The sequence below is a fragment of the Balaenoptera ricei genome, chromosome 13 (assembly GCF_028023285.1).
Source record: "Balaenoptera ricei isolate mBalRic1 chromosome 13, mBalRic1.hap2, whole genome shotgun sequence".
NCBI classification, from domain to species: domain Eukaryota; kingdom Metazoa; phylum Chordata; class Mammalia; order Artiodactyla; family Balaenopteridae; genus Balaenoptera; species Balaenoptera ricei.
Window position 1 is genome coordinate 12804951 of NC_082651.1, and position 26571 is coordinate 12831521.

At 49.7% G+C, this 26571-nt stretch overlaps 1 protein-coding gene across 1 annotated transcript in view; it reads left to right on the forward strand.

The window, feature by feature from the left end:
• Positions 1–849: 849 nt before the first annotated feature.
• FBLN7 (fibulin 7) overlaps positions 850–26571 on the forward strand; it is a 47505-nt gene continuing 21783 nt past the window's right edge. The window contains 3 exon segments of the mRNA XM_059942665.1: positions 850–1206; positions 1208–1336; positions 23493–23652. Of these exon segments, the coding sequence (XP_059798648.1) occupies positions 850–1206; positions 1208–1336; positions 23493–23652 (646 nt within the window).

A 26571-nucleotide genomic window follows, 5' to 3' on the forward strand; every position in this document is an offset into this window, starting at 1 on the left:
CTCTGGCAGGAAGGTGGAGGGGGCAACCCAGCAGGATTTCCTGGGTAACTCCTGCCCAGGTGGCCAGGCTGCACCAGGCGCCACGCTTTCCAGGGGACCCCAACTTTCCTTTCCAAAGGAAAACAGTTCCTGCTCTGAGGCTGCAGCCTTCTGAGCTCTGTGCCTTGAGCTCTGAGTGGGCTCTGCTAAATGAAATTCGGAAAAGGAAAAATAGATTTGAGGCTTGGCCAGACTTGGTGTGCACCATGACATCTGCAGTGTTGCCTTCTGAAAACATTCTTCCAGTAAGAACTTAAATAATGTTTTCCAGGAGCTTGGGGCTGAGGCCATCTGGTTCCTCCCACAGCCCCTGGATGCAACGACTGAGACTGCTCATGTCTGCCCTTTCCAGCGGCATTTCCCACCCGACCTCAGCAAAGCATCCAGTGTTCCCATAACCCGGCCTCCAGTCCAAACTGAGTTTCTCCTTCCGTTTGGGGAGTGGAGGACAGCAAATGAGGAGGGCTGTCGATTCTGAGTCACCGTGCGTGTGTGTTCTTGTACCCCGAGAGCATTGTTGAAAAAGACACTAGTCTACTCGGGTGGAGAACTGGGTCTAAGTTCATGAAGCCCATCTCCTGGCCATTCTAGTCCTGTCTTCCGAAGGCCGCGGAGGAAGATGTCCTCACGTGAGCTCTGAAGTTGGACACACCTGGGTTTGAAGCTCCACTTTCGGCTGGGTGATGTCCGCCTCAGTGCCTCCAGCCGGGAAAGGGGCGGGTCAGCAGCGGCCCGGCGCGGGGTGGGCTCCCGGGCTCCCGCACGCACGTGCGCGCCGCCTCGGCCGCCTCCCCCGCGAGGGCGCTGAGGATGCCCGCGCTCGTCCTCGGCGTCGCGCCCGGCCTCCTCGGGGAGCCGCGCGGGTTGGGCGCGCTCCCAGGCGCATTCCTAGCCGGGCAGCCCCTCCTCCTCGGCCTTGGCCAAGGGGCTGGCGCCTCCCCGCCTCGCAGCGATTGTCTCGTGCGGGCGGCTGCGGACGCTCCTGGCCGCTGCGGCTGCAGGTCGGCGCGCGGCGCACCTGGACCCGGGACTGCGCCTCCCGAGCGCGGCGGGCCCGGCTGCGCTCCGGGGCTCCCGCCTCCCTCCCTGCCCGAGCCGCTCGGGGCCGCGCGGAGCCCCGCTCCCCGCAGGGGCGGCTGCGGCATCGGCTTGGGACAACCTCGGCAGGGAAGGCAGACAAAGTTATTTCCCCTTCCCAAGCAGAAAGGTTCCGATTGGCAAGATGGTGCCCAACTGTCCCCGCGCGCTCTTCCTCCTGCTGCTTTTCCTCGCCTGCCCCGAACCGCGGGCTTCCCAGGTCAGTGTCCCTCCCGCCCCTCCGCTGTCCCGCTTGCAGGGGAGGCCACGCCAAGGCCGGAGGACCTGGGCTCGCCACATTCCACCGGAATGCTCGGCCTGGGGGCTTGGAGCGAGGCTGGAGCTGGGGTTCAGTTTTCAGAGAGAAGCGTGAGATCCCCCCCATCTGTCATCGGATGCATCGCGGGCCGGGCGTCTGGGAGAACCCGGGCTGGTCTAGCCGAGCAGTTTGTGCGAAAGCCTCGGTCCGCTGGGGGGAGGGAGAGAGAGGGCTCCGCGTGAGAACCGAGCGTTGCAGAAAGATTGCCCTGGGATTTATGAGACACTGGTCTTCCTCAGGTCTCCAGAAGACCCTGCTCACCCAGTTAGGGGTAGAGGTTGTCCCCTCCCCTCCAACTTCCAATATTTAAATTTCTAACTGAAATATCATTCTTACCACCACCAACTTTTAAATTTATTTATTTATTTTATTTTTGGCTGCGTTGAGTCTTCGTTGCTGCGCACGGGCTTTCTGTAGTTGTGGCGAGCGGGGGCTACTCTTCGTTGCGGTGCGCGGGCTTCTCATTGCGGTGGCTTCTCTTGTTGTGGAGCACGGGCTCTAGGCGCACGGGCTTCAGTAGATGCGGCGGTGGGCTCAGTAGTTGTGGCTCACGGGCTCTAGAGCACAGGCTCAGTAAGTTGTGGCGCACGGGCTTAGTTGCTCCCGCGGCATGTGGGATCTTCCCGGACCAGGGCTCGAACCCGTGTTCCCTGCATTGGCAGGCGGATTCTTAACCACTGCGCCACCAGGGAAGCCCCACCACCAACTTTTAAAGGCTCAGAACTTTCTTAGCAGTTTGCCGCGTTTCCCAGGCAGAGACAGGTGGGAGGTTTCTGAAGCAGCCTCACCTGAGCCTAGGGGATCTTAGATTTGGGACTGCATTTCTTTCCCACACTTGCAGGCAGCTTGCCGTTTAATTTTTCTCTCCCTGACGTTTGTGTCTGTTGGAGTCCCACTGGACTTATGTGCTTGACCAGATTCACTTTTACATTAAGCAGTAAAAACTCATGGTTAAAATTAAGATAAGAATGCAGATAAAAATGCATCTTCCAAAGGTGAGACTGGAATTGCTCAATTCAGAGCCAGCTATCACCAGACTGGCTCTGGAAATTGGAGACCCCTCCCTCTGTGACGGCGTGTCCCGTGGGCTGTGGGGCAGCTACCCCAAGAATACCGTCCATAACAATAATAGTAATGGCAGACGGAAAGAAAGCTCGCTGAGTGATGAGTGCTGGATTCTTTGCTAAGCATCTTCCAGGCTCTTTATCCTCAGAGCAGCGCTGTGAGTCGGGAACTATTGTCATCCCCATTTTGCAGATGAGGGAGCTGAGACCCAGGGAGATTCTGACTTACTCAAGTTCACATGACCAGGAAGGAGTGGAGTAAATTTAATCTCTCTCCTTGGTCTCCAAGCCTTTTCCCTTCCCCGCAGACTCTCAACCCATGGACTGAATACCTGACAGGCACATCCGTGGCCACCTAGAAGCCCTTGGGGCGCAGGAAGGGGTTCCAGGCAGGGAGAACTCAGTTCAGACCAAACACGGGCCCGTGTGAGTGCAGAATGCGGTGAGTTGCCACTGCAGGAAGTCACTCAGCCACCAGGCAGCAGAAGCCTGGTCTAGGGCCACAATCAACCCACCCAACAGAACAGTGGGGTGTCCCACCCACTTTGCAGATTACGTAACAGAACCTGAGGCCCAGAGCTCAAAGCCAGAAGCACAGGTAGGTGCATCCCTAAGCCGTAAAAATTCTAGTGAAACTGTCCTTCACCCAAAGTCCTATGTAGTCGGGGGAATCTCACCCCTAATCCTTGTCTGACTTTTCAGCACATCTGTCCTGGGTCACTTTGCAAGATTTCTGTGACCTGCTGTTGGAGAGCCAGTGGTCCTGGGGAAGGAGGGGAGATTGAGCAATGTGGGGATCCCGTAAGTGGGGGCCCTTTCCCAACACTACTGCCCACTCTGTGGCCTTCCCCCAGGAAGAGAAACAGCCTTGCTGGGGAGACAAGAAAGGGAGAACATTTAACACACCCCACGCCTCACCCTCTTCCCCCACGATGGCTCTCGGCCTCCTCGTTGCCTGTGGGGAGGGGGGGCTATGGCATTTCAGAACGTTTCCCCTTCTCCAAAACCTCTCCTTGTGATCACATGTCACAGGGTTCCAAATTCCACCATTAGAGATTCATTCTTTTGGTTGTCCGCTCCCAGTTGATACATTGCTTTTTACAGTTTAATGGGAAAGAAATGTTTTTGGTGTACATTTCCGTGATTTTAACCATAGAACTATGTTCTATATGTGGTACTCACCACCACAGTCAGGAGACAGAACAGTTCCACCACCCCAAAATGACATCATCATGCCCTATGTAGTCACACCCTCTGGCCACCCCAGCCCCTGGCAACACTGATCCGTTCTTCATCATTATAGTTTTTTCATCTTCACAATGTCATATAAATGGAAGCAAAGAGTACATAGACTTTTTTTTTTTTTTTTTTAGGTATTTGTTTATTTATTTATTTATGGCTGTGTTGGGTCTTCGTTTCTGTGCGAGGGCTTTCTCCAGTTGCGGCAAGCGGGGGCCACTCTTCATCGCGGTGCGCGGGCCTCTCACTATCGTGGCCTCTCTTGTTGCGGAGCACAGGCTCCAGACGCGCAGGCTCAGTAATTGTGGCTCACGGCCCTAGCTGCCTCGCGGCATGTGGGATCTTCCCAGACCAGGGCTCGAACCCGTGTCCCCTGCATTGGCAGGCAGATTCTCAACCACTGCACCACCAGGGAAGCCCTACATAGACTTTTGACTCTGACTTCTTTAACTTAGCATAAAGCATTTAAGATTCTTCCATGTCGTTCTGGGGATGCACAGTTCCTTCCTATTGCTGGGTAGTATTCCATTGTGTGGACGTATCACAGCTTTTTTTTAATCAATTCAGCCATTGAACTGAATGACACCCATGGTATCAGTTCCAGTTTTTGGTGATTATGACTAGAGCTGCCATAAACATTCCCATACAGCTTTTGTGTGAATGTAAACACTCATTTCTCTTGGGTAAATATCTAGGAGTGGAATTGCTGGGTTATATGGTAAGTGTATCTTTAACTTTGTGAGAAGCAGCCAAACTGTATTCCATATCAGTTGTTACCATTTTGCACTCCCACCAGCAATACATAAAAGACCCAGTTGCCCTGAATCCTCACCAGCACTTAATATTATCAGGTTTGTTTGTTTGTTTCTAAGTCACTCTAATAGATATGGAATGGTATCTCAGTGTGCTTTTAATTTCCATTTCTCTAATAACTGATAATATTGACATCTTTTCATGTGCTTATTTGCCATTTGAATAGTTTACTGGGTGAAGTGTCTGTTCAGGCCCTCTGCCCATTTTCCAAATGGGTGGTTTGTTTTCTTATTGTTAAGTTTTGAGTATTCTTTATACAGTCTAAATAGAAATCCTTTATCAGATGTGTGAATTGCCAATATTTTCTCCCTATCTGCAGCTTGTCTTTTTTTAAAAAATTAATTAATTTATTTATTTTATGGCTGTGTTGGGTCTTCGTTTCTGTGCCAGGGCTTTCTCTAGTTGCGGCAAGCGGGGGCCACTCTTCATCACGGTGCACAGGCCTCTCACTATCGCGGCCTCTCTTGTTGCGGAGCACAGGCTCCAGACGCGCAGGCTCAGTGATTGTGGCTCACGGGCCTAGTTGCTCCACGGCATGTGGGGTCTTCCCAGACCAGGGCTCGAACCCGCGTCCCCTGCACTGGCAGGCAGATTCTCAACCACTGCGCCACCAGGGAAGCCCTGCAGCTTGTCTTTTAAAAAAATTTTTAAATTTTATATTGGAGTATAGTTAATTTACAATGTTGTGTTAGTTTCAGGTGTACAGCAAAGTGAGTTAGTTATACATATTCATATATCTATTCTTTTTCAGATTCTTTTCCCATATAGGTTATTACAGAGTATTGAGTATAGTTCCCTGTGCTATACAGTAGATCCTTGTTGATTATCTATTTTATATATAGTAGTGTGTATATGTTAATCCCAAACTTGTAATTTATTCCTCTCCCCACCCCACCTTTCCCCTTTGGTAACCATAAATTTGTTTTCTAAGCCTGTGAGTCTATTTCTGTTTTGTAAATAAGTTCATTTGTATCATTTTTTTTTAGATTCCTCATAAGTGATGCCATATGATATATGTCTTTCTCTGTCTTACTTCACTCCATATGATAATCTCCAGGTCCATCCATGTTGTTGCAAATGGCATTATTTCATTCACTGCAGCTTGTCCAAACAGTGTCTTTCCCAGAGCAAAGATTTAAAATTTTGATGAAGTCCAATTTATCGATTTTTTATTTTTATAGATCGTGGTTTTGGTGTCAAGTCTAAGAACTCTTTGACCCCAGATCATGAAAACTTTCTTGTATGTTTTCTTCTAAAATGTTTGTAGTTTTGCATTTTTACATTTTGATCTGTAATTTATTTTGAGTTAATTTTTGTGTAAAGTGTGAGGTTTATGTTGAGATAAATACTTTGCATGTAGATTTCCAGTTGTTCCAACAGCAGTTGTTGAAAAGACTGTTGAATTGCCATTGAATTGTCTTAGCAACTTTGTCAAAAATCAGTGCATCATATGGGTTTATTTCTGCCAGTAACACACTATCTTGATTACTGTAATTTTATTTATTTGGCTGCATTGGGTCTTTGTTGCGCACGGGCTTTCTCTAGTTGGGGCAAGCGGGCGTCTACTCTTTGTTGCCGTGCACGGGTTTCTCATTGCGGTGGCCTCTCATTGCGGAGCACGAGCTCTAGGCGCATGGGCTTCAGTAGTTGTGGTGCGCAGGCTCAGTAGTTGTGGTTTGCGGGCTCTAGAGCGCAGACTCAGCAGTTGTGGCACACGGGCTTAGTTGCTCCAGAGGCATGTGGGATCTTCCCAGACCAGGGATCGAACCCCTGTCCCCTGCACTGGCAGGCAGATTCTCAACCACTGCACCACCAGGGAAGTCCCGTTACTGTAATTTTATATAAGACTTAAAATTGGATAGATTTTAAGACTTTATTATTCTTTTTCAAAATTGTTGCGGTTATTATAGCTTGTATTTCCATTAAGATTTTAGAATCGGCTTGTCTCTATCTACAAAATTCCACTGGAATTTTGATTGGAACTGCATTAAACCTATTGATCAATTAGGGGTGAATTGGCATCTTAACAATATTGAGTCTTCCAGTCTGTGAAAACAATATGTCTTTCCATTTATTTAGATCTTCCTTGATTTCTCTCATCAGCATTTTTTAGTTACCAACATAAACATGTTTTGTTAGATTTATATCTAAGTATTTCATTTTTGGAGCTATTTTAAGTGGTATTAGGTTTTAAATTTTTTCATTTCCAATGCTATATTCCTTGTATATGGAAATTCAGTGGGCTTTTCTGTGTTGACATGGTGTCCTGTGACTTTGTGGAACTCACTTATTAGTTATAGGGCATTTTTTTGTGTGTAGATTCCCTCAGATTTTTTTACATAAACAATCATGTTATCTGTGAATAGGGGCAATTTTATTTCTTCCTTTCTAATCCATGCACCATTTATTTATTTATTTAGCCTTATTACACTTATTTAAACTTCCAGTACTGTGTTGAGTAAGAGAGTGGACATTCTTGCCTTGTTCTAGAACTTGGGAAGAATGCATTCAGTTTTTTAATATTAAGTGGGATGCTAGGCTGTGGGGTTTTGCAGATGCCATTTGTCAGGTTAAGGTTCTCTTCTAGCCATAGTTTGATAGAGTATTCATTATGAATGGATGTTGAATTTTATCACATGCTTTTTCTGCTTCCATTGATATGATCCTGTGGTTTTTCTTCAGTCTGTTATTAAATTGTATGACTTTGACTGAATTTCTAAATTTATTTTTAATTTTTTAAAACTGAAGTACAGTTGATTTACAATGCTGTGTGATTGATTTTCTAATTTTGAAACCAGCCTTGCATTCCCAGATAAACCCTAATTGATTATGGCATCGTATACATCGTCTGTATTTCTGGATTCTACTTGCTAATATTTTGTGAGAATTCTTGTATCTTGTTCATGAGGGATATTGGTGTATAGCAGGGGTCAGCAAACTATGGTCCATGAGCCACATCTAGTACACTGCTGGTCAAATCTGTCCACACTGATTACTTACATGTCATCCATACCTGCTTTTTGCACTGCAGTTGCGGAGGTGAGCAGTTGCAACAGAGACCCTATAGGCTGCAAAGTTGAAAAATTTGACTCTCTGGCCCTCTTTCTACAGACACAGTTTGCTATCCCTCATCTATGGATTTCTTCTACTGTCTTTACCTGGTTTTGTTACCAGGGTAATGCTGGCTTCCTAAAATGAGTTGTGAGCTGTCCCCTTCTCTTCTGTTTTCTGGAAGAAACTGTGTAGAGGTGGTGTCAGTTCCTCGTATAATGTTTTGGTAGAATTGACCAATGAAACCATGTGGGCTTGGAGATTTCTTTTCTGGAAGGTTTTTAACTCTGAATTCAATTTCTCTGACAGATACAGCACTACTTAGGGTAGCCTTTTTCCTTTGGGTGACTTTTGGTAGCTCGTGGCTTTCAAGAAATTGTTCCACAGTCCTCACTCTCTCTTGAGGCAACTGTTTTTAAATGCCCTGGAAATTACTCCCCATTTCTAAACAATTGATCTCCTGTAACGACAGATGAGTACTTTGTTCCATTGTTCGCTGCAGAGCCAAATAGTCTACTATGATTAATTTCCTTTCTTGTGTAACTCTTTGGTTTTCCTCAAGATTTTTCTCTTTTGCCCGGTTCGTCCTCTACATAAGCACAGTTGTTTCCAATAATCTCTTCCCTAGTCCATATTCTGTCGGGCTGCTTTCCCCCTGGATTCCAGTTCTGCTGACCTTCTCTGGGCTCATGGCCCTGTGGCTACCCAGGGACTTTGGCCTGAGCTGGAGTTGATGTTTTCTAGATCATATGTCTTCCTCTTTCTTGGCTTATTCCCTTGTTTTTTTGAACACATTCTCAAGAAAATGATGTTTTAATCCGCGATCCTTAGGCCTTCCCAAATCACTTTCCTATTGTGGATGTTACCATTTTTCTACCCTGAAACTTGAAAGCAGCCAACGGTAGCACCATTATCCCCACGCTGGGGAGTCTGATGTGCCTGAGGGAGCGGCAGCTGAATCCTCATGTTGGGAGCAAAGCCAGAGGAAGGAGCGAGAGGGGGGAAAATGCCCCCATCCAATGTCCCCCACTGACTGAGTCGGGAGGGAAGGAGGTGGGGAGGGTTTGAGACCTATTCCCTGGTCTGAGAACAAATGAGATGAAGAAGGGTGGAAATATGAAAACCCAAGTATGTTCCTTCCCGGTGTAGTATGGTCAGCTTATCAATGTCAATTCTACTGCCAGTTGCGTTGGATTGGCTGGACTCCAGGTTGAGATGGATTGATGTTTACTTCAGAACTCAGCACAAAAGGCCACCATGCTTGATTAAAGGTATCTGCCGTGCTCGCAGCACCAGGAGTATTTGCTACCCTGCAGCAGGGTTTTATACACCAGCGCCTGTATTATAAGAATACATGGGGGTGAGCGGAAGCTATGGGGACATGTGAATCATCCATATTGAAAATGGGGCATTTCATAAAACAAATATTTGGTGACTGCCATGGCCCAGGCCGGGAACAAAACAGACAAGGGCCCTGCATTCGGTTTTGAAAGGGCTGCTCTAGATCTGGAGTTGGCCGATCAGGGTGGCAGTTTGAGCTGGGCTCAGCTGGACTGTTCTGCTCACTGGCTCCAGGCTCCGCTGTTCGGGTCTGGGCTCCTCTTCATCTGTGGACGGCTGCCAGGTTAGCTGGGGCTGGTTGGTCCAGGGTGGCTCTGCTCCATGCAACCTCTCATCCTCCAGCAGGCTAGCCTGGGTTTTTCACATGGTAGAAAGTGGTCAAGGGCCAGGGCTAGCAGAATGCCCAAGACTTCTTGAGACGCTGTTCTAAAATGAAGCTGGGATTTTGGCTTCCTCCAAGTGTGGTGAGGCCAACAGATCAGGAGACACTGCCGGAAAAGATCGTGTGTTACTTACAGTTCTCTCGAGGAGGGAGCATGTCATACCAAGTTGGGCTACAGAGAGAACAGCAGGCAGAGAGAGAGGGAGGGAAACTTCTGGAAAGCCTTTACTGGGGGGTTTGAGGGAAGAAATGGGTGAGACAGGTTAAGGGGACTAACCGGGTTAGGACTGGCTAGTTGGAATAATTGTAGCAGGATGGCGGTATAGGGCTGCCCCTAGTTGTCTGATGCCGAAGCCCAGGTTTGTTGGCGGGGACTGGACAGGTGTTAGTGTCTCACAAGCTTCGGAGCCAGATAAGCAGGCGGATGGGCTCTGGTTCCGTTGGTTTGCTACCAAAGGTGTGCTGGGCACAGGCAGGAAGGGTGTTGTGTTGTTTGCTGCCTCTAGGAATTTGCTGGCCCTGCCACAGCGGGGCAGTCCGTGCCAAGTCAGCGTGGCCCCAGATGTCAAAACATCACATACAGAAACTAGACAATGTGGTTAATCCAGAGCCAGCCTTGGAACTGGTATATCGCTTCCAGTGCATTCTGTTGGCCAAAGCAAGTCACAAGACCCACCCATATCCGGAGATGGGAAAACAGACCTCCCTCTGGATGGGAAGACTGGCAGAGCCTCCTTGCAGATGGTGTGGGTGTGGGGAGGAAGAGATTGCCATTCTGCAAACCTTCATCAGTAGTGATCCAGGGCTTTACTCCCCCCAGAGACGGTGTTCAGATGAATGCGTGGGGTCAGGGTGAGGATGGGTGACCCAGAGGCTGTCCTGGCATCTTCCACTTTCTCCAGCAGCCTCCACCTTCCCCTGGCACCTTCAGGAGGGGGACTCTTTCCAAGTCCTGTCAAGGACGGCCCTGATTACAGAGAAGAGTGGAGACCCCTTTGCTCCGTGGGGCAGTTTCTGGCCCCCGGGGGCGTTGGGCAGCGAGTGCTGAGGGTGTGAACCGGATGTGAACAGCTGGGGAAGAAGGCAGTGCCCTGTGTTCTCGGGTTGGCCTGGAGTCTTTCAGGCAGGAACCGATGCCCTCCCAGGCCTGCTCCCCCTGGAGGATCCTGTCTGACCCTGGACTTGATTCCAGGCAGACCAAGCCAGATGCCTGCGGAGCTGCTCACCCCACCATCTGGGCACGGGCCCTCCCTCCATGCGCCCACCTCGACCTGCCTCCCAGCCAGCTGCCCCAGGAGGAGTGTCCATCCCCTGACTGTTGACAGAGGCCCGACGGTGCCCCTGATCTATAGGGGCAATGGTGGGCTGCCATGCTTCTACCAACTTTCCCAAGGCTTATGCAGCCCTGGGGCCCTGGGGACAACGGGGCAGACTCCCTGAGTGGGTAGAACTTTCTGTGTCCTTTCAAACCCTCCGCCTGAGTCTTCCTTGCTTCTCTGGAGTTGCCTGGAACCTAAAATAAGGATGTCACAGACATCTTCATTTAAGAAAACAATAGGCACCTACAATTTGACAGGACCCAAACCTACCCATTTCAGTAAGTAAATCTATATCTCGAGGAAGTAACCATCGATTTTCCCCGTATGCGGGAAAACGTGTGTCCCTCTGGCAGTCTGGGCGCCAGACTCTCCAGAGGGAAGCAGCTTAAATGGGAAGCAAAGCCCAGGGAGCTCATCTTGGGGCTGGGTTTCCAGGTAAGACTGAGACGTGACATCATTCACATCAAAGACTGGAGGGGTGGGGGTGGGATGGCAACTCCAGGGACTCAGGAGACCCTAGGCTGCCCCCTGACCTCACTGCTGTCATCTGGTTGGCTCCTGACTCAGACATTTCTCTTTATGCCGGGGATTAGGTTACCTCTAGACCCTCAACAGAAGTGGCGCACTGCCAGCTCAGGAGATGCCCTTCCCTCTGCTCCCCTAGCCTGGGTTTCCCGTCTCCGCAGGAGGGGTTGGGGGCAGAGTGTGATCGGTCACTGGGTGCACGGCCCAGGGAGCCGAGAGAATCAGATGACTCTTGGCTGATTTGAAGAAAGGGAAAGCGCCACGGGTGTCTGTAGGCTAAAAAAAGACAAAAAGAAAAGCTTCTTCCAGAGAAGCATCAGACACCATCAGTCATTTACACTGTGGTGTGAAAAACATACAAACTTGTCAGTATCACCTCCCAGCGCCTTCTCTGATTGCGTAATTCAAGATTTTACCTTCCCAGAAGGAACCTAACCAGTAAGGTAATGTGCTCATTCTACAACTATGTCCTGAGAGCCTTTCCTGCCGGGTGATTTTCTGGGTCTGGCAAGGCAGCAGGGCCCGAGGCGGTGTAGCCAGTGGATAAGACCCTGAGCGCCTGATGTGTGTTCTGGCTCCCATGCTTCCCGGCTGAGGGACCTGGGGCAAGTTCCTGCCTCTTGTGAGTCAGCCTCCCCCTCTGAGATGCCTGTCTCATGGGGTTGTAGGAAGGAGAAAATGAGTGACATTCAAAGAACAGGTCCAACATGAAGGCTCAGTACGTGTTAGGGGAGAGAACGATGAGCTGGACACAGACCCTGTTGTCACGTGGCTCACCAAGCAGGCAGAGAAAAACAAGACAAACCTGAAAGTATCCGGAGGCAGACCGTGGAAATGGGGTCTTGTGTTGGAGGGTGGCCAGGAGGCTGCTCTATACTCAGTAGGCAGGTAAGGGCTCTTTGAGAAGGGGGCTTCTAATGGAAAATGGAAAGACAGGAGCCTGGCTTTCAAGGACCAGGGGCAGAATCTGGGCAGAGGAAACAGCCAGTGCAAAGGCCCTGAGGTAGAAGTAAGCTTGCTGAGGTGTGTGGAGAAACACAGAGGAGGTCTGAATGTTGGGACACAGAAGGTGCCTGATCTGGACACAGTTGGAGGTGGCAGGGCTTGATCACATACGGCTCTGTAAGTAGAATAATGCCCTCCGCCCAAAGATATCTATGTTCTTATCCCAGAAACCTGAGAATCTTACCCTGATTTTAGCCCAGTGAGTCCCGTGTCAGGGTTCTGACCCCTGTCTTTTGGGAAGCTTAGATTGCAGGAGGGCCCGGGAGGACGCAGGGAGAGCAGGTGGGACGCAGGTGCAGGTACAGGACAGGATGGTTTCTGTCGCACCGTTGCCTGCTCACGGAGAAACGCTTGGGATTTTTCGCTAGCGAAGGTAGGAAGATCTGAAAGTGCACCACGTATGTCATTCAGCCTTGACAACCATCCAGGTGAGTTACTTTAAGAGTAAGAACTCCAAGGCTCCACCTCTCACGCATGGCCACGCCCACCGCACTCACCTCATCAGTCCCCTTCATTCTGCCCACGCTGCCCGCCAGGACCAGGCCCCCCAGCGCCCTCCGCCTCCTTGGCGTCAGCCCCAGGAGACCCAGTCAGATCCAGATGTCCACTTTCACAAGTCGCAGAAATCTTGGATCATGTGTGACTGTGCACACACGTGGGCTGACGTTCCCTGAAGGGTCCGTGCGTGTGTGTTGGGGGGGACGGTGGGGGGACTGAGAGAGTCGGCTAGCAAACTGGGGCCTCTGAGCCCCTCGTCCGGGTTCCCTCGGGCTGAAGAGAGAAGAAGAATGTACTTTCCCAGTGGGTGGACTGGGCACAATGTGACTGGTAAGGTAGCCTCGCCATTGACCAACCGGACGCCCTGAGCCTCAGTTTCTCTAGCTGTGAAATGGGGATAACCATGCCTGCCTAGGGGGGCTGCAAGGAGGACTAAATGAGATAATGATGGCTCCGTTTCTTACGTCAGTGCCTGGCACGAAGTAGGATGCTTAGTGAATATTTGTGGAATAATGTATAAATGAATGAATTATGGAATCATTCTGTTGTACATGTGAAACTAACAGAATATTGTATGTCAATTATACCACAATAAAAAATGTAATATAAAAAAGAAGAAAAATCAGACAAAAAATGAATAAGTGAGGAGAAGGTGCAATATACTAAGTTTCTTTTTCCTCTTCTTTTCCTCTTTATTTTCTCAACTTCCTCTCTCCTTCTCTACTCATATTGGGTCAAGTCCCAAAAGGAAGTAAGCAAAACATGCCCCATTTCTGCAGCCAGGAGGTCCTCAAGTTATGGAGAGAGGTGAGGGGAAAGCCCAGTACCAGAGGGCTCCACAGGGGATTGTGGCTGGTTTTATATGTGTGTGTGTATATGTGTATGTGGTATGTATATGTGTATTGTGTATGTGTGTATATGTGTATGTGGTATGTGTGTGTATATGTGTATTGTGTATGTGTGTGTGTATGGTGTATATGTATGTGTGTATATGTGTGTATGTGTGTGTATGTGTATGTGGTATGTGTATATGTGTATTGTGTATGTGTGTGTGTGTATGTGTGTGTGTGTGAACGGAGCTCCCCACTGGGCTGGGCGTTAGGGGAGATATTTGCTGGAGGTAAAGTGATGCAGTTAAAGGCACAACCAAGTGTGCAGGTGAATGTGGCCACTGGAAGTTTGGCTGGGCAGCAGGCAGGTGAAAGAATATGGTGGATTTGGGGAGTAAGATGAGGAAGACCGCCCTGGGCTCACACTTACATCTTCCTTCGCTCCTCATTCATCTGTTTTGTTGGTTTGCTCAAATGAGCATCTCGTGTGCACTCAGGTCCTGTCCTTAGTGATGAGGATTCCAAGTTGTCTATAACTTGTTCTCTGCCCTCAGGCATGCAAAGGGGCCAGGAGAGAGGTGACCAGAGGTGGCCGTCAAGGGGGTGCTAGAAAAGGAGAGGAGTCGGGAGATGGACAGAGGAGGGCTCCTGGGGGTTCTCCGTGGACCCCTCTCTGAAGTGTCACATCAGGGTCTGGAGGAGGCTGCTGGGATTTCAATCCTGGATGCGTCACCATGGCCAAGTGACTACTTGGCTTCCTTGCCTGTAAAGTGGGTGTAATAATGGTGCCCATATCCCGGGGCTGCCGTGAGCATCTAACGAGTTCGCTTGTGTGCGGTGTGGTGGTAGTGCTGCCTCTTGGCTCCCACTGTTGTCATCGCTCCCGTGGCCATTTCAAAAAGTAGACCAGAATTGGGTTGGGGCACAAATATAGAATTTTGGGCAGCCGGCCTCGTAAGAACCCAAAATGCCCTGAGTACACAAAGGGAGACTCTGCTGGGGGGTTGTGATAGCTAATTTTATTTGTCCACTTGGCTAGACCAGATATTTAGTGAAACACCAGTCTCGATGTTGCTGTGAAGGTTTTTTTTTTTTCTTTTGGTCGCACGGTGCGGCATGCAGGATCTTAGTTCCCTGACCAGGGATCGAACCTGTGCCCCCTGCAGTGGAAGCGTGGAGTCTTAACCACTGGCTTGTCAGGGAAGTCTCTGTGAAGGTGTTTTTTTAGACTTGATTAGCATTAAATGGTAGACTTTGAGTAAAGCAGGTTGCCGTCCATAATGTGGGTGGGCTTCATCCCAAAGACTGAGGTCCCCAGAGAAGGAGGGCTTTATGCCTCCAGACGGCCTTTGGAGCTACAATACCAACTCTTCCCTGGGTCTCCAGCCCACACTTTGCATGAGCCAATTCCTTAAAATAAATCTCTCTCCTTCTCTCTCTCGCTACAGGGTGTGTACAGATACAGTTGGTTCTTCTTGGTTCTGTTTCTCTGGAGAACCCTAAGACAAGGGCCTTGGGCACCTCTCCAAGCAAAATTCCCTCACTTACCCCAGAAGTGTCCTTCCTTTACTCTTCTGTGTGGGTGCTGGGTCAAGGTCACTGGGATGAGAGAAGCTGAGGAGTTATAACCCGCTTCTGATTTGGTCTAAAATTAAAAAAACAAAACAAAAAACTTCCGGAGAAAAAAAATCATGTGCAAATTCTACATGACTCAGATGCAGAGGGCCTCGAGCCTTGGCTAGCAGGCACACACTTGGCAAGTGTGCTCCGTCCTTTCATAGACCTAAAGGCACCAAAACATCTGCGTTCCCATTAACAACGTGCTGACATGACACATAGCTGTGGCTTAGAAGAAACCAGCGTGAGATGGCCCCTCCGAGGTCCAAGGGGTCATCCGTGGCTGCCTGGAGGGGTCTGGGGCTCTACTGTCCTTGAGGTGGCGCTCAGAAATAGCCACTGTGCCAAGACTGTCGCTGTCAGGATGACCATCGAGCCAGGTCACGTGAGAATGGCGCCTCAAGGACCCCCCATCCTTGTGCCCCGCCATGCCTGGGCCCTTCAGGGCTTTGAGAGCTGGGCTTCATTTGTAAACTGAGCCCAGACGGCAAGGAGGCCTGGATGGGGTGGGAAGGTCCACCTACCGAGTTCTGGCACGGGGATGGGGTGAGCTGGGGGACACACATCGTCTTTGTCTGTGTCCACCCCTGGGCCAGCAGGTGGGGTCTCGGGAGCTGGTCAGCCTTCCAGGAAGAGGGGTGTTGTAAGCTCTGAGGCGTCTCCATTAGATCCACGTGAGAGGATGGGTTGGAGAGAAGATGGACAAGACTTTCCTTGGAGGTGCGGTGGGTTGGATAGAGGATAGTTCTGTGACCTCCTTGCTCCCAGGAGCCTGACTCAGCCCCCTCCCGCCTGGCTCTCGGCACTGGCAGGTGTGTTCTAGAACCACCTCTGCCACCTCCATCCCAGCTCAGGACGAGCTGGCTGGGGTGACTGCTGTTGCTACTTCTCTCTCTGCTTCTAGTCTTCTCTGCAAGCACTGCCCTTGGTGTTGAGTTCAGTGAAGCACCCAGCCCTCTGAGGCAGAGTTTGACACCAGAAGCGGTAAATCTTGATCTTTTTCCTACTCAAGGATGGAAGAGTTTCACTGCATGTCTTTTCTTGGTTCCGTTACAAATACGTTATTAACTCTAAGAAATGGAAACTAATTTTCATTATTTATTGTCAATGGCATAAGCCAGGCTTGGAGCCAGGTATTGAAAGGATGCAAACTTAGACCATTTGAGGGTCTCTCTTTGAGAAAAATATTAAAAATGAGAGTCCTGGAAGGGGCTTCCATGGGGGCGCAGTGGTTAAGAATCTGCCTGCCAATGCAGGGGACACAGGTTCGAGCCCTGGTCTGGGAAGATCCCACATGCCGCGGAACAGCTAAGCCCGTGCACCACAACTACTGAGCCTGCGCTCTAGAGCCTGTGAGCCACAACTACTGAGCCTGCGTGCCACAATTACTGAAGCCCGTGTGCCACAACTACTGAAGCCCACGCGCCTAGAGCCCATGCTCCACAGCAAGAGAAGCCACTGCAAGGAGAAGGCCGAGCACCGCAAGGAAGAGTAGCCCCTGCTCGCCACAACTAGCGAGGGGGCCCTGGTTTGGCAGCTTCCTCTGAGATACGCCTCCCCTCCCCCTGGTATGGAGCCCTCCTCTTCCCAGCCCTTCCCCCCACCTCCCCCCCCCCACCCCCCTGCCTGGATTTGACCTTTGCCCAGTCATAGCCTTTTTTTTTTTTTTAAGGAATTCCTTTATTTTTATTTATTTTTATTTTTTTATTTATTTAGTTTTGGCTGTGTTGGGTCTTCACTTCTGTGCGAGGGCTTTCTCTAGTTGCGGCGAGCGCGGGCCACTCTTCATCGCGGTGCGCGGGCCTCTCACTATCGCGGCCTCTCTTGTTGCGGAGCACGGGCTCCAGACGCGCAGGCTCAGTAGTTGTGGCTCACAGGCCTAGTTGCTCCGTGGCATGTGGGATCTTCCCAGACCAGGGCTTGAACCCGTGTCCCCTGCATTGGCAGGCAGATTCTCAACCACTGCGCCACCAGGGAAGCCCTGCCCAGTCATAGCCTTTGTGAGCCTTCCTGCCCAAGTGGGCGGTTGCTTTTTACAGTTGGGGTCTGGGACCCTGAGATGGGAAGCCAGCTTTCACCGTGGCAGGGCCAGGCTGAAATTCAGATGGGTGACACCTGAGGGTCCAGCCTGTTTCCTGTCCCCCAGCCTCTGAGACCCTCGCAGCCCCTCGCAGCCCCCTCGGGCCGACCTCGTTGACGAGCTATGTTTATAAAGAAGGAAATGATCCATTCCCATGTGTGGCTTCTCTTGGGCCAGCGCAGATGGTGGGTGTGGGAGGGGAAGTGGGCAGACAAATGGAGGGGGGCAAGGAGACCCCCTTCTTGGACGGAAAAGAACACAGAGGAACAGAAGTGAAATTGAGGCTCAGGGTCCAACTTTTGCTCTGCTCGTTGACATGGAAATGATGCCACAACCCAGAGTGGAGAGTAAAGAGCTAATGTAGGACCTGCGTCCCTTGGTCCAGCACCTGCAAGGTGATGCTTCTGTGTGTGTGTGCATGCGTATCTAATCCAAAAGTTAAAACCTCACAAAAAATGAACAGTGGTTGTCTTCGGTCATGGGACTTGTCCTTTGTTCTGATGTGTTTTTCTGCGTTTTGAATGGTTTTGCAGGAAGCATGCTTTATTTTTATGATCAAGCAAAACGATAAAGCTTTCTCAGTTTGAAAAGGGGAAACACTTAGGTTCTCAGTCCCCCTCCTGTGACGTGATTTGTCCCCATGATGCCCCCTAATGTCCCCAAGGTGCAGACCTCTTGAGCATTTGACTTGGTGCGAAGCTTTCTAGCCTGTCATCCATCTCTGCAGATAAACTCAGTTATGCCTCTGAGGCATATGCTGAGGTCCACTGCAGGTGATGGATTCTGAGCGTGGCTCCTGTGGACTCCATTTCCAGCACTTTGGGATCAAGGGACTGCCCTGTTAGCAGCGGCTGCTGCACACACCCATCAAACCTCATGTCGAGAGGCAGTCATTCTTTCCACTGGCACCCTGGCTCTGCCCCTGCCATGCTGGCTTGCCAAGAAGACAAGGATCTTCCTTTTTTTTTTTCCTTGCAAACTTTATGTCTCCCCCCTCCACTGAGTTTTATTGAGATATAATTGTATAATATAATATAAATGTGTAATAGTAGTAGTCCAAGGTATACAACATAGTGATTTGCTCTATGTATATATTGTGAAATGATCACCACAGTAAGTCTAGTTAACATTCATCACCGCACACAGTTGCAATTTTTTTCTCGTGATGAGAACTTTTAAAATCTACTCTCTTAGCAACTCTTACATATGCAATATATTGTTGTTAATTATAGTCGCCATGCTGTACATTACATGCCCAGAACTTATTTATCCTATAACTGAAAGTTTTTTGTTTTTTTAATACATTTATTTATTTTATTTTTTTATTTTTGGCTGTGTTGGGTCTTCATTGCTGTGCGTGGGCTTTCTCTAGTTGTGGCGAGCGGGAGCTACTCTTCATTGCGGTGCGCGGGCTTCTCATTGCAGTGGCTTCTCTTTGTTGTGGAGCACGGGCTCTAGGAGTGCGGGCTTCAGTAGTTGTGGCACGCGGGCTCAGTAGTTGTGGCTCACTGGCTCTAGAGTGCAGGCTCAGTAGTTGTGGCACACGGGCTTAGTTGCTCCGTGGCATGTGGGATCTTCCCGGACCAGGGCTCGAACCCGTGTCCCCTGCATTGGCAGGCGGATTCTTAACCACTGCGCCACCAGGGAAGCCCCTAACCAAAAGTTTTGACCTTTTGACACCCTTCACCCACTTCTCTAACCCCCCCACCCCCTGCCTCTGGCAACCACCAATCTGTTCTCTGTATCTATGTGTTGGGTTTTTTTTCAGACTCCATATATAACTGAGATCATACAGTACTCATCTTTCTCTGTCTTATTTCACTTAGCATGATGTCCTCGAGGTCCATCCTGTTGTCATGAATGGCAGGATTTAATTCTTTTTTATGGCTTTTCCTACATTTTCTTTTTGCATTCATCCATCAGTGGACATTTAGGTGGTTTCCATATCTTAGCTATTGAAAATAATCCTGCAATGAGCATGGGGGTGCATATATCTTTTCGAGATATGATTTTGTTTCCTTTGGAATTGCTAGACCATATGGTAGTTCTATTTTTAATTTTTTGAGTAAACTCCAATCTGTTTTCCATAGTGTCTGCACCAATTTACATTCCTACCAACAGTGCACGAGGGTTCCCTTTTCTCCACATCTTCACCAACAGTTGTTATTTCTTGTCTTTTCTATAATAGCCATTCTAACAGGTGTGAGATGATACCTATTGTTGTTTTGATTTGCATTTCTCTGATGATTAGTGATGTTGAGCATTTTTTCATGTACCTGTTGGCCATCTTTGGAATATCTTCTTTCGAAAAATGTCTATTCAGATCCTCTGCCCATTTTTTTTTTTTAAATATTTAATGAATTGACATGTTTTATTTATTTATTTACTTTTGGGGGGCTGTGTTGGGTCTTCGTTTCTGTGCGAGGGCTTTCTCTAGTTGTGGCAAGTGGGGGCCACTCTTCATCGTGGTGCGCGGGCCTCTCACTATTGCGGCCTCTCGTTGCGGAGCACAGGCTCCAGACGCGCAGGCTCAGTAGTTGTGGCTCACGGGCCCAGTTGCTCCGCGGCATGTGGGATTCTCCCAGACCAGGGCTCGAACCCGTGTCCCCTGCATTAGCAGGCAGATTCTCAACCACTGCGCCACCAGGGAAGCCCCTCTGCCCATTTTTAAATCAGATTTTTGTTTGTTTGTTTGTTTCTTATTTTTTGTTATCGAGTTGTATGAGTTCTTTGTATATTTTTAGATATTAACCCCTTATCAGATATTTTGCAGATGACTTGCAAATATTTTCTCCCATTCTGTAGGTTGCCTTTTCATTTTGCTGATGGTTTCCTTTGCTATGTAGAAGCTTTTCAGTTTGATTTAGTTTCACTTGTTTATTTTCTCTTTTGTTGCCTTTGCTCTTGGTGTCAAATCCAAAAAATCATTGCCAAGACTGAAGTCAAAGATCTTACTATGTTTTCTTCTAGGAGTTTTATGGTTTCAGGTTTTATGTTCAAGTCTTCCATCTAATTTGAGTGGATTTCTGTATGATGTTAAGAGAGAGGTCTAGTTTCATTCTTTTGCCTGTTACTCTCCAGTTTTTCCCAGCACCATTTATTGAAGAGACTGTCCTTTTGCCATTGTATATTCTTGGCTCCTTTGTCATAAATTAATGGACCATATATGCATGGGTTTATTTCTGGGCTCACAAGGATTTTCTAGCACTTTGTTCTGTTAGAATCACTCCAGTGAGGTCAGAGGCAAGGATGGAGATTTCCTAACTTTCCCTCAGCAAGTCCGCCCACCACCCTTCCCCCTCCTTCCCCGCCTGGATGTGGCCTTAGTGTGCTTGATCTGGAAGGTTTTTCCACTGTGATTGGGGAGATGAGCACATCTCACCTGTAACGAGCACCTTGAGGAAAAGCCACTGGTGCCTGCCATCCACGGTGCAGGGGTAAGGAGGGCTCGGGGGCAGGGCCACCGCAAGCAGAAGACAGTTTGCCCGGACCCAGGAGCACTGGGGTTCGACTCACTTGACTGCCCAGAGGCCCCGTTCGCTCCACTCCCGCTGCCCTTCTTTCTGTACTGACTGGAGCCCCATGTCCCCAACCCCAGGTTCCCGGCAGAGGCCTTGGCATTGATCTCTTGTCCCCTACTTCAAAACTTAGCCCTTCCCTGTCCCCTGGGACAGCCGTCTCCCAGCTATCACGCCCTGGAGGCAACTGCTGGCCTGGTTCAGTGTGTGAGATTGTCTCGTCCACCCCTCCCCACTTCCTGTCCCCACTGCCCTTCCTCCCCAACCTGAAGTCTGGATGGGAGTTAGAAACCCACCCCTGTGGGATATTTTGCTTGGGTCACAGAGTTATCAGTCCCTAGTGCAGATTAATCAATAAGACCATTCACCACACAAGGGCATTTGTGAAATGCCCTAGGGCATAAGGCAGCCACTGGGGCACGGACTGCTTGGCGGGGGCACTGGGGCGGTAGTCAGCAGGCCCCCAGCCTGGCTTTACCACTCATGAGCCACATGGTTTGGGATAAGTCACCTGACTCTCAGCCTCTGTACCTTGACTGTGAAATAGAGACAATCCCAGGCCTTCTTCACCCAGGGTTGCTGCGAGCCAGTAGTCTTCTTAGAAGTAGGAAGTAGCTTTGTAAACTATGAGGAACTTCAGAAATGTGAATCACACATGAGCCACGAAGCCATCTCTGAAAGCGGCTCTTTTTTATTTTTTTCAAGGGAAGGGAGGGGACTTCCCTGGCGGTCCAGTGGTTAAGACTTCACCTTCCAATGCAGGGGTTGCGGATTCAATTCTTGGTCAGGGAGGTAAGATCCCACATGCCTCGTGGCCAAAAAAACCAAAACATAAAACAGAAGCAATATTGTAACAAATTCAATAAAGACTTGAAAAATGGTCCACATCAAAAAAAAAAAAAAAAAAAAGGAATCTTTAAAAAAGAATTAAATAAATAAAGGGAAGGGAGATGGGTGTGGGAAATCAGGACCGGGTGGATGGCTGTGCTGTGCTGGGCAGGTAGGGGACTGCAGGAGCTCACTGCCCAGGTGCCCAGAACCTGCGTGGGAAGGGCCGCAACAAGGGAAGAAGAAGGAAAACAAACAGAACTTCCCTTCCCAGAAATTGCGTTTGGGGCCAGGCGCCGTCAGGCCCTGGTTAAGGTGGAGGCCAAGGAGCCCCCATGGTTTAACGAGCTCCAGGGGCAACTGGGGATTCAGCTTTGTCAAAAGCATCCATTGAACCAGGCCAGTGAGTCATCTGTTTGGTGAAATCTCCAAGGTGCAGCGGCCTGGCAGCCTCCCTGGGAGAGAGGCTGCAGCTCTGTTTCCACCGCGGTGGCAGTGCTCCATTGGCGAAGCTGGAAGCCACCCAGGCTGCAGAGGCCACATGCCTGCCTGCCGCCTGCTGACTTTTAGACATTTTTTTCTAATTATAAAACTAATAATCATTGTAGAAAAAAAATAAGTAGAAAAAATAAAATAAAAAGTGATCCGCAAGCCTATCCCTAGAGAAAACCACCATTCTGCTCTCCTTTGTTCCGTGCAGGTCGTATGAGTCAGGTTGGACCAGGCTATGCTGAGGTAACACACAACGCCCATGTGAGCCACGGCCATGGTCCTATCACTGCCCACTGTATTCACCTCTCCTTTCCTCCTGTTCATTTCCTGGCTCTTAAAGGCAATTCGGATCAGAAACCTTCAGATTTTTATCACTAAGCATGATGCTGGGTATTGCTTTAAGTTAGTCTTTATCAGAATAAACACAAGCCTCCTTTTTCTATTTTTTAAGGTTTTTAAAAATTGTCAGAACTCGGTGTTGACTTCTAGTGAATGCTTCTTTAACTCTACTGAGTTTTTTCTTATTTGCCCTGTTAGATTTTTGAAAGTATAAGAACCACTGGGGGGCTTCCCTGGTGGTGTAGTGGTTAAGACTCCGCCTGCCAGTGCAGGGGACACGGGTTCAAGCCCTGGTCCGGGAAGATCCCACATGCCGCAGAGCAACTAAGCCCATGTGCCACAACTACTGAGCCTGTGCTCTAGAGCCCGCGAGCCACAACTACTGAGCCCGCGTGCCACAACTATTGAAGCCCACGTGCCTAGAGCCCATGCTCTGCAACAAGAGAAGCCACCGCAATGAGAAGCCCACGCACCGCAACGAAGAGTAGCCCCCGCTCGCCGCAACTAGAGAAAGCCCGCGCGCAGCAATGAAGACCCAACACAGCCAAAAATAAAATAATTAATAAATAAATAAATTTATATATAAAAAAAAAGAACCATTGGGGATCCCTGTTTTGCCTGTTTTATATGTTTTATCATCCATCTGCTGTGAAAAATACCCAAGGGAGAAAAAAAAAAAAATCCAAGGGAGAAAGAAAAAAAAGGTTCCCTGAGGCCCAGATTTCAGAGCATTAACTTAAAGTGAAGAATTGGGGGGGGGGGGGGGGCGGGGGTTCTTTGGGGTAAGACCGCTGATATAAGGCACATTGCGTTCAGGTAACTGTTCCACCACCCAATCACTAGAGCCATCGCTTCGGCCCTGCGCTCTGAAAATGGGACTTTTGTTTTCGCTGAGTGGGGAACTGGGCCTCCGTTAACGTGCACTTGAGGCCGCCTTTTGGTGACCTAAACCGACAGATGTCGGGACGCCTGATGGGGCCACTTTTACCTGGTGCTCGGTGACTCTCCAGGGTGTTTGGGCCCAGGGGCCGGGTGACTTCTGGAAGCCCACGGAAGGAGGATGGGACTGAAGCAGCCCCCATACTGCTGGTGGTGGTGATTTCTCTCTCTCCCCAGAACTGTCCCAACAGACAGCAACTCCTCTCGGCCATCCGCCAGCTGCAGCAGCTGCTGAAGGGCCAGGAGACACGCTTCGCCGAGGGCGTCCGTCACATGAAGAGCCGGCTGGTGGCGCTGCAGAGCTCTGTGAGCAGAGCGGGCCCGGACATGCCCCCAGGTGGGTCCCCAAGTCCCCACCCCGGGCCCCGGGGTCCTCTCCCCGCCCTGATCTCCCTTGCCTGGCCAGGGTTCGCAGTGGATTGAGTCGCGGGCCTTCCCCTGCCTCCGCTTCTGTCTGGGGCTGGAGGGTAGGAGAGTGTGAAGAAGGCATCTGTCAGCCGTCTGCCCCCATCATCTGCGTGGCACCCATTTCCTCTCAGACCTTTTCGTTCCAGGCTCAGCAACCCTCACGTCCGCATAGCGTCTCCAGAGAATTGTCGAAAGGCACCACTTTCACAGCATCAGCTGCTTCTCCCTTCCCTTTCCCTATCCAGGTGGACCCTAGGTAGTTCCTTTTTTTTTTTTTAATTTAATAGACTTTTTTTTTTGAGCAGTTGTCAGTTCACGGCAACACTGAATGGAAAGCACAGAGAGGTCCCACACACGCCCTCCCGAACCCACACGGCCTTCCCACCATCAACATCCCGCACTCGTGTGACCCGCCGGGTACAGCCTATGAACCAACATTGGCTTCCGTTTTCCAGGCATGAACACTAGTCCTCCCTCCTCCAGGAGCCCCCCGTTAGTGCGGTGGGGTGGGATGGAGGGGCTGCTGAGGGCAAGTCCCGTTTGTCTGGTGAGGTTACTGGGGGCCCCCCAGACCCCTTCCCCTGGGGGGTAGGGCACTGACAGACTCTGGGTCTTTTCCTGGTTGACCCAGTGACGGCTTCCATGCTGTCAAGGCCCGGGGGTGGGCGGCTGGATTTCCTCTGGCCTCTCCTCAGGATGATTGATGGGGGTCCGGGGGAAGGTTGTATGTTTGTTCTGAGTCGTGAACCTACGGAATATCTGACATCATTTACTCACTTAAGACACATTTCTCAAGGGCCTTCTTTGTGGTGTGAGATGAAGTTTCCTGAGTTGGATTTCCTACCTTTTCAGCGACTGTGGTAGCAAATCCAGAGTCTCCACAGCCCTGAGTCGACTCCTGTTTTCCTTGGCTCCACGGGTGCAGAACTAGACCTGCCGGCCAAAGCCCTCACACTTTCCAAGGCGCCAAGAGGCCCCAGCCGTTGGTGGGGCTCATCGCAGCCGGACTCCGAGAGGCGGGCAGGGCATCCTCCCCTTCTGCTGCAGATGGGGAAACTGAGGCCAAGAGAAGTGAGTTAGCAGTAGTGGGTCCCAGCTCTGGTGACTTTGTTTTCTGCTAGAGGTTCACCCACACAGATCCTTTCTGTTTTCATGGGATCAGAGCTCCTGCCGTTTCTGGAAGTTTCCAAGAAGAGCCTGCAGGAGATAATTTCTACAACTGCTCTGTCCATGTTAGAGGTCCCTGTCCACGAGTATATACAGAAAGGTAGCTATGGTTAAATTACTAATCCTCTTGTCACCAGGTTCAAGGTCTTTCTTCTCTGAACCATACAAGATTTTTCAAAGTGGCCAATTCTCTTTTTCAAGAGTTGCTGTCATGCGTTCTGTCTCTCTTGTGTGTTGGACATGGGGCTGGCAGCTGTCAGGACTGCCTGCAGGGGAGGGGGGGCGCCACACAGGGGACGGGGGAAGCCAGAAGCTTGCTCCAGATCAAACTGCACGTAGTGGGAAAATTATCTTTTCCTTTTTTTTTAGAAGGGCATTTGCAGGCAGTCGGGAAGAATAATTTCTAGTCCTGGAAAATTCTTGGCCTTCCTCTTTCTGGCTTGTGTTCTAAGTTTCTCCCTCCTGTTTTCCTAGGGACATCACAATCCATCAGCTTCAGGGCTTATCTCGGCCCCTCATTCCAATCATGTTCCCAGATCGCCAGGATTGCTTCACTGCCAAGCTCATTCTTACATGTTGTCCTCCTTTGGGAAGGTGTAGACAGCTTCCCTGTGGCCCTGTAGACTCACCAAGACACGATCATGATGAAATGAACCAGCCAAGGGGCATGTCTTTCCACCCAACAGAAACCTTCGGCTCCCATTTGGGAAGTGCTTGCTATTATTTTTTTTTTTTTTAAGATTTTTTGATGTGGACCATTTTTAAAGTCTTTATTGAATTTGTTACAATACTGCTTCTGTTTTATGTCTTGGTTTTTTTGGCCACGAGGCATGTGGGATCTTAGCTCCCCGACCAGGAATCAAACCCGCAAGCCCTGCATTGGAAGGCGAAGTCTTAACCACTGGACCGCCAGGGAAGTCCCTGCAAATTGATTTTTAATTAATATGTATCCATTTCATTAAGTCTACTGACATTTATGGAGCTGTGTGGAGATGTTGATTCCATCCAGTCTGGTACCACTTACCTGTGAGTTGCTCCAGCAGATAGGTTTTCTTTTTTGAGGGTTTTAAAGATTTCTCTTCCCCAAAGAGACCCTACTCCTTTCCCCCAAAGCATTTTGAATCCTTTTCAGCACAATGCAGTAGTAGATTTTTCAGAGAGAAATATAAAGTCGTGTATTTACAGGGACCGAGACAGCTAGCTGGGAGCGCCCAAGCATTGCGTTGTGGGCTCATCCTGGCTTCCTGCTCACAAGGTCATTACCACGGGTGCCCACTTGGAGGTTCATAAAGGAAGGTGACACAGCATGGTCAGGTGTCCCCCAGTAGCCAAAGGGCACTGAGAGTCCTCGGGGGATGGGCCAGCTCCTGCCCTTCTCCCAGGACACAGGTGGGATTTGGGGCAGAACCGCAGGTGGCTGCCCAGTGCCCCCAGAGTGACGTGTGGGCAGATGCCCCCCTCGAGGGGGATGCTGAGCGATCCTCCATCACGCGCTACAACCTACACAGCTGAAGCAATAGCTTCGTGTTCATCTGTCTAAAACCCTGAAAATAGTTTTACAAATGACACTTGGAACCTACTTTAAAACGTGTTAGAAGTGGCTTTGAATTTCCAGCTCAGCTAAATCCAAACCCAACCTGTCACAACTCGGGACGCTCTCCCTTTAGACAAGCGTGGACCA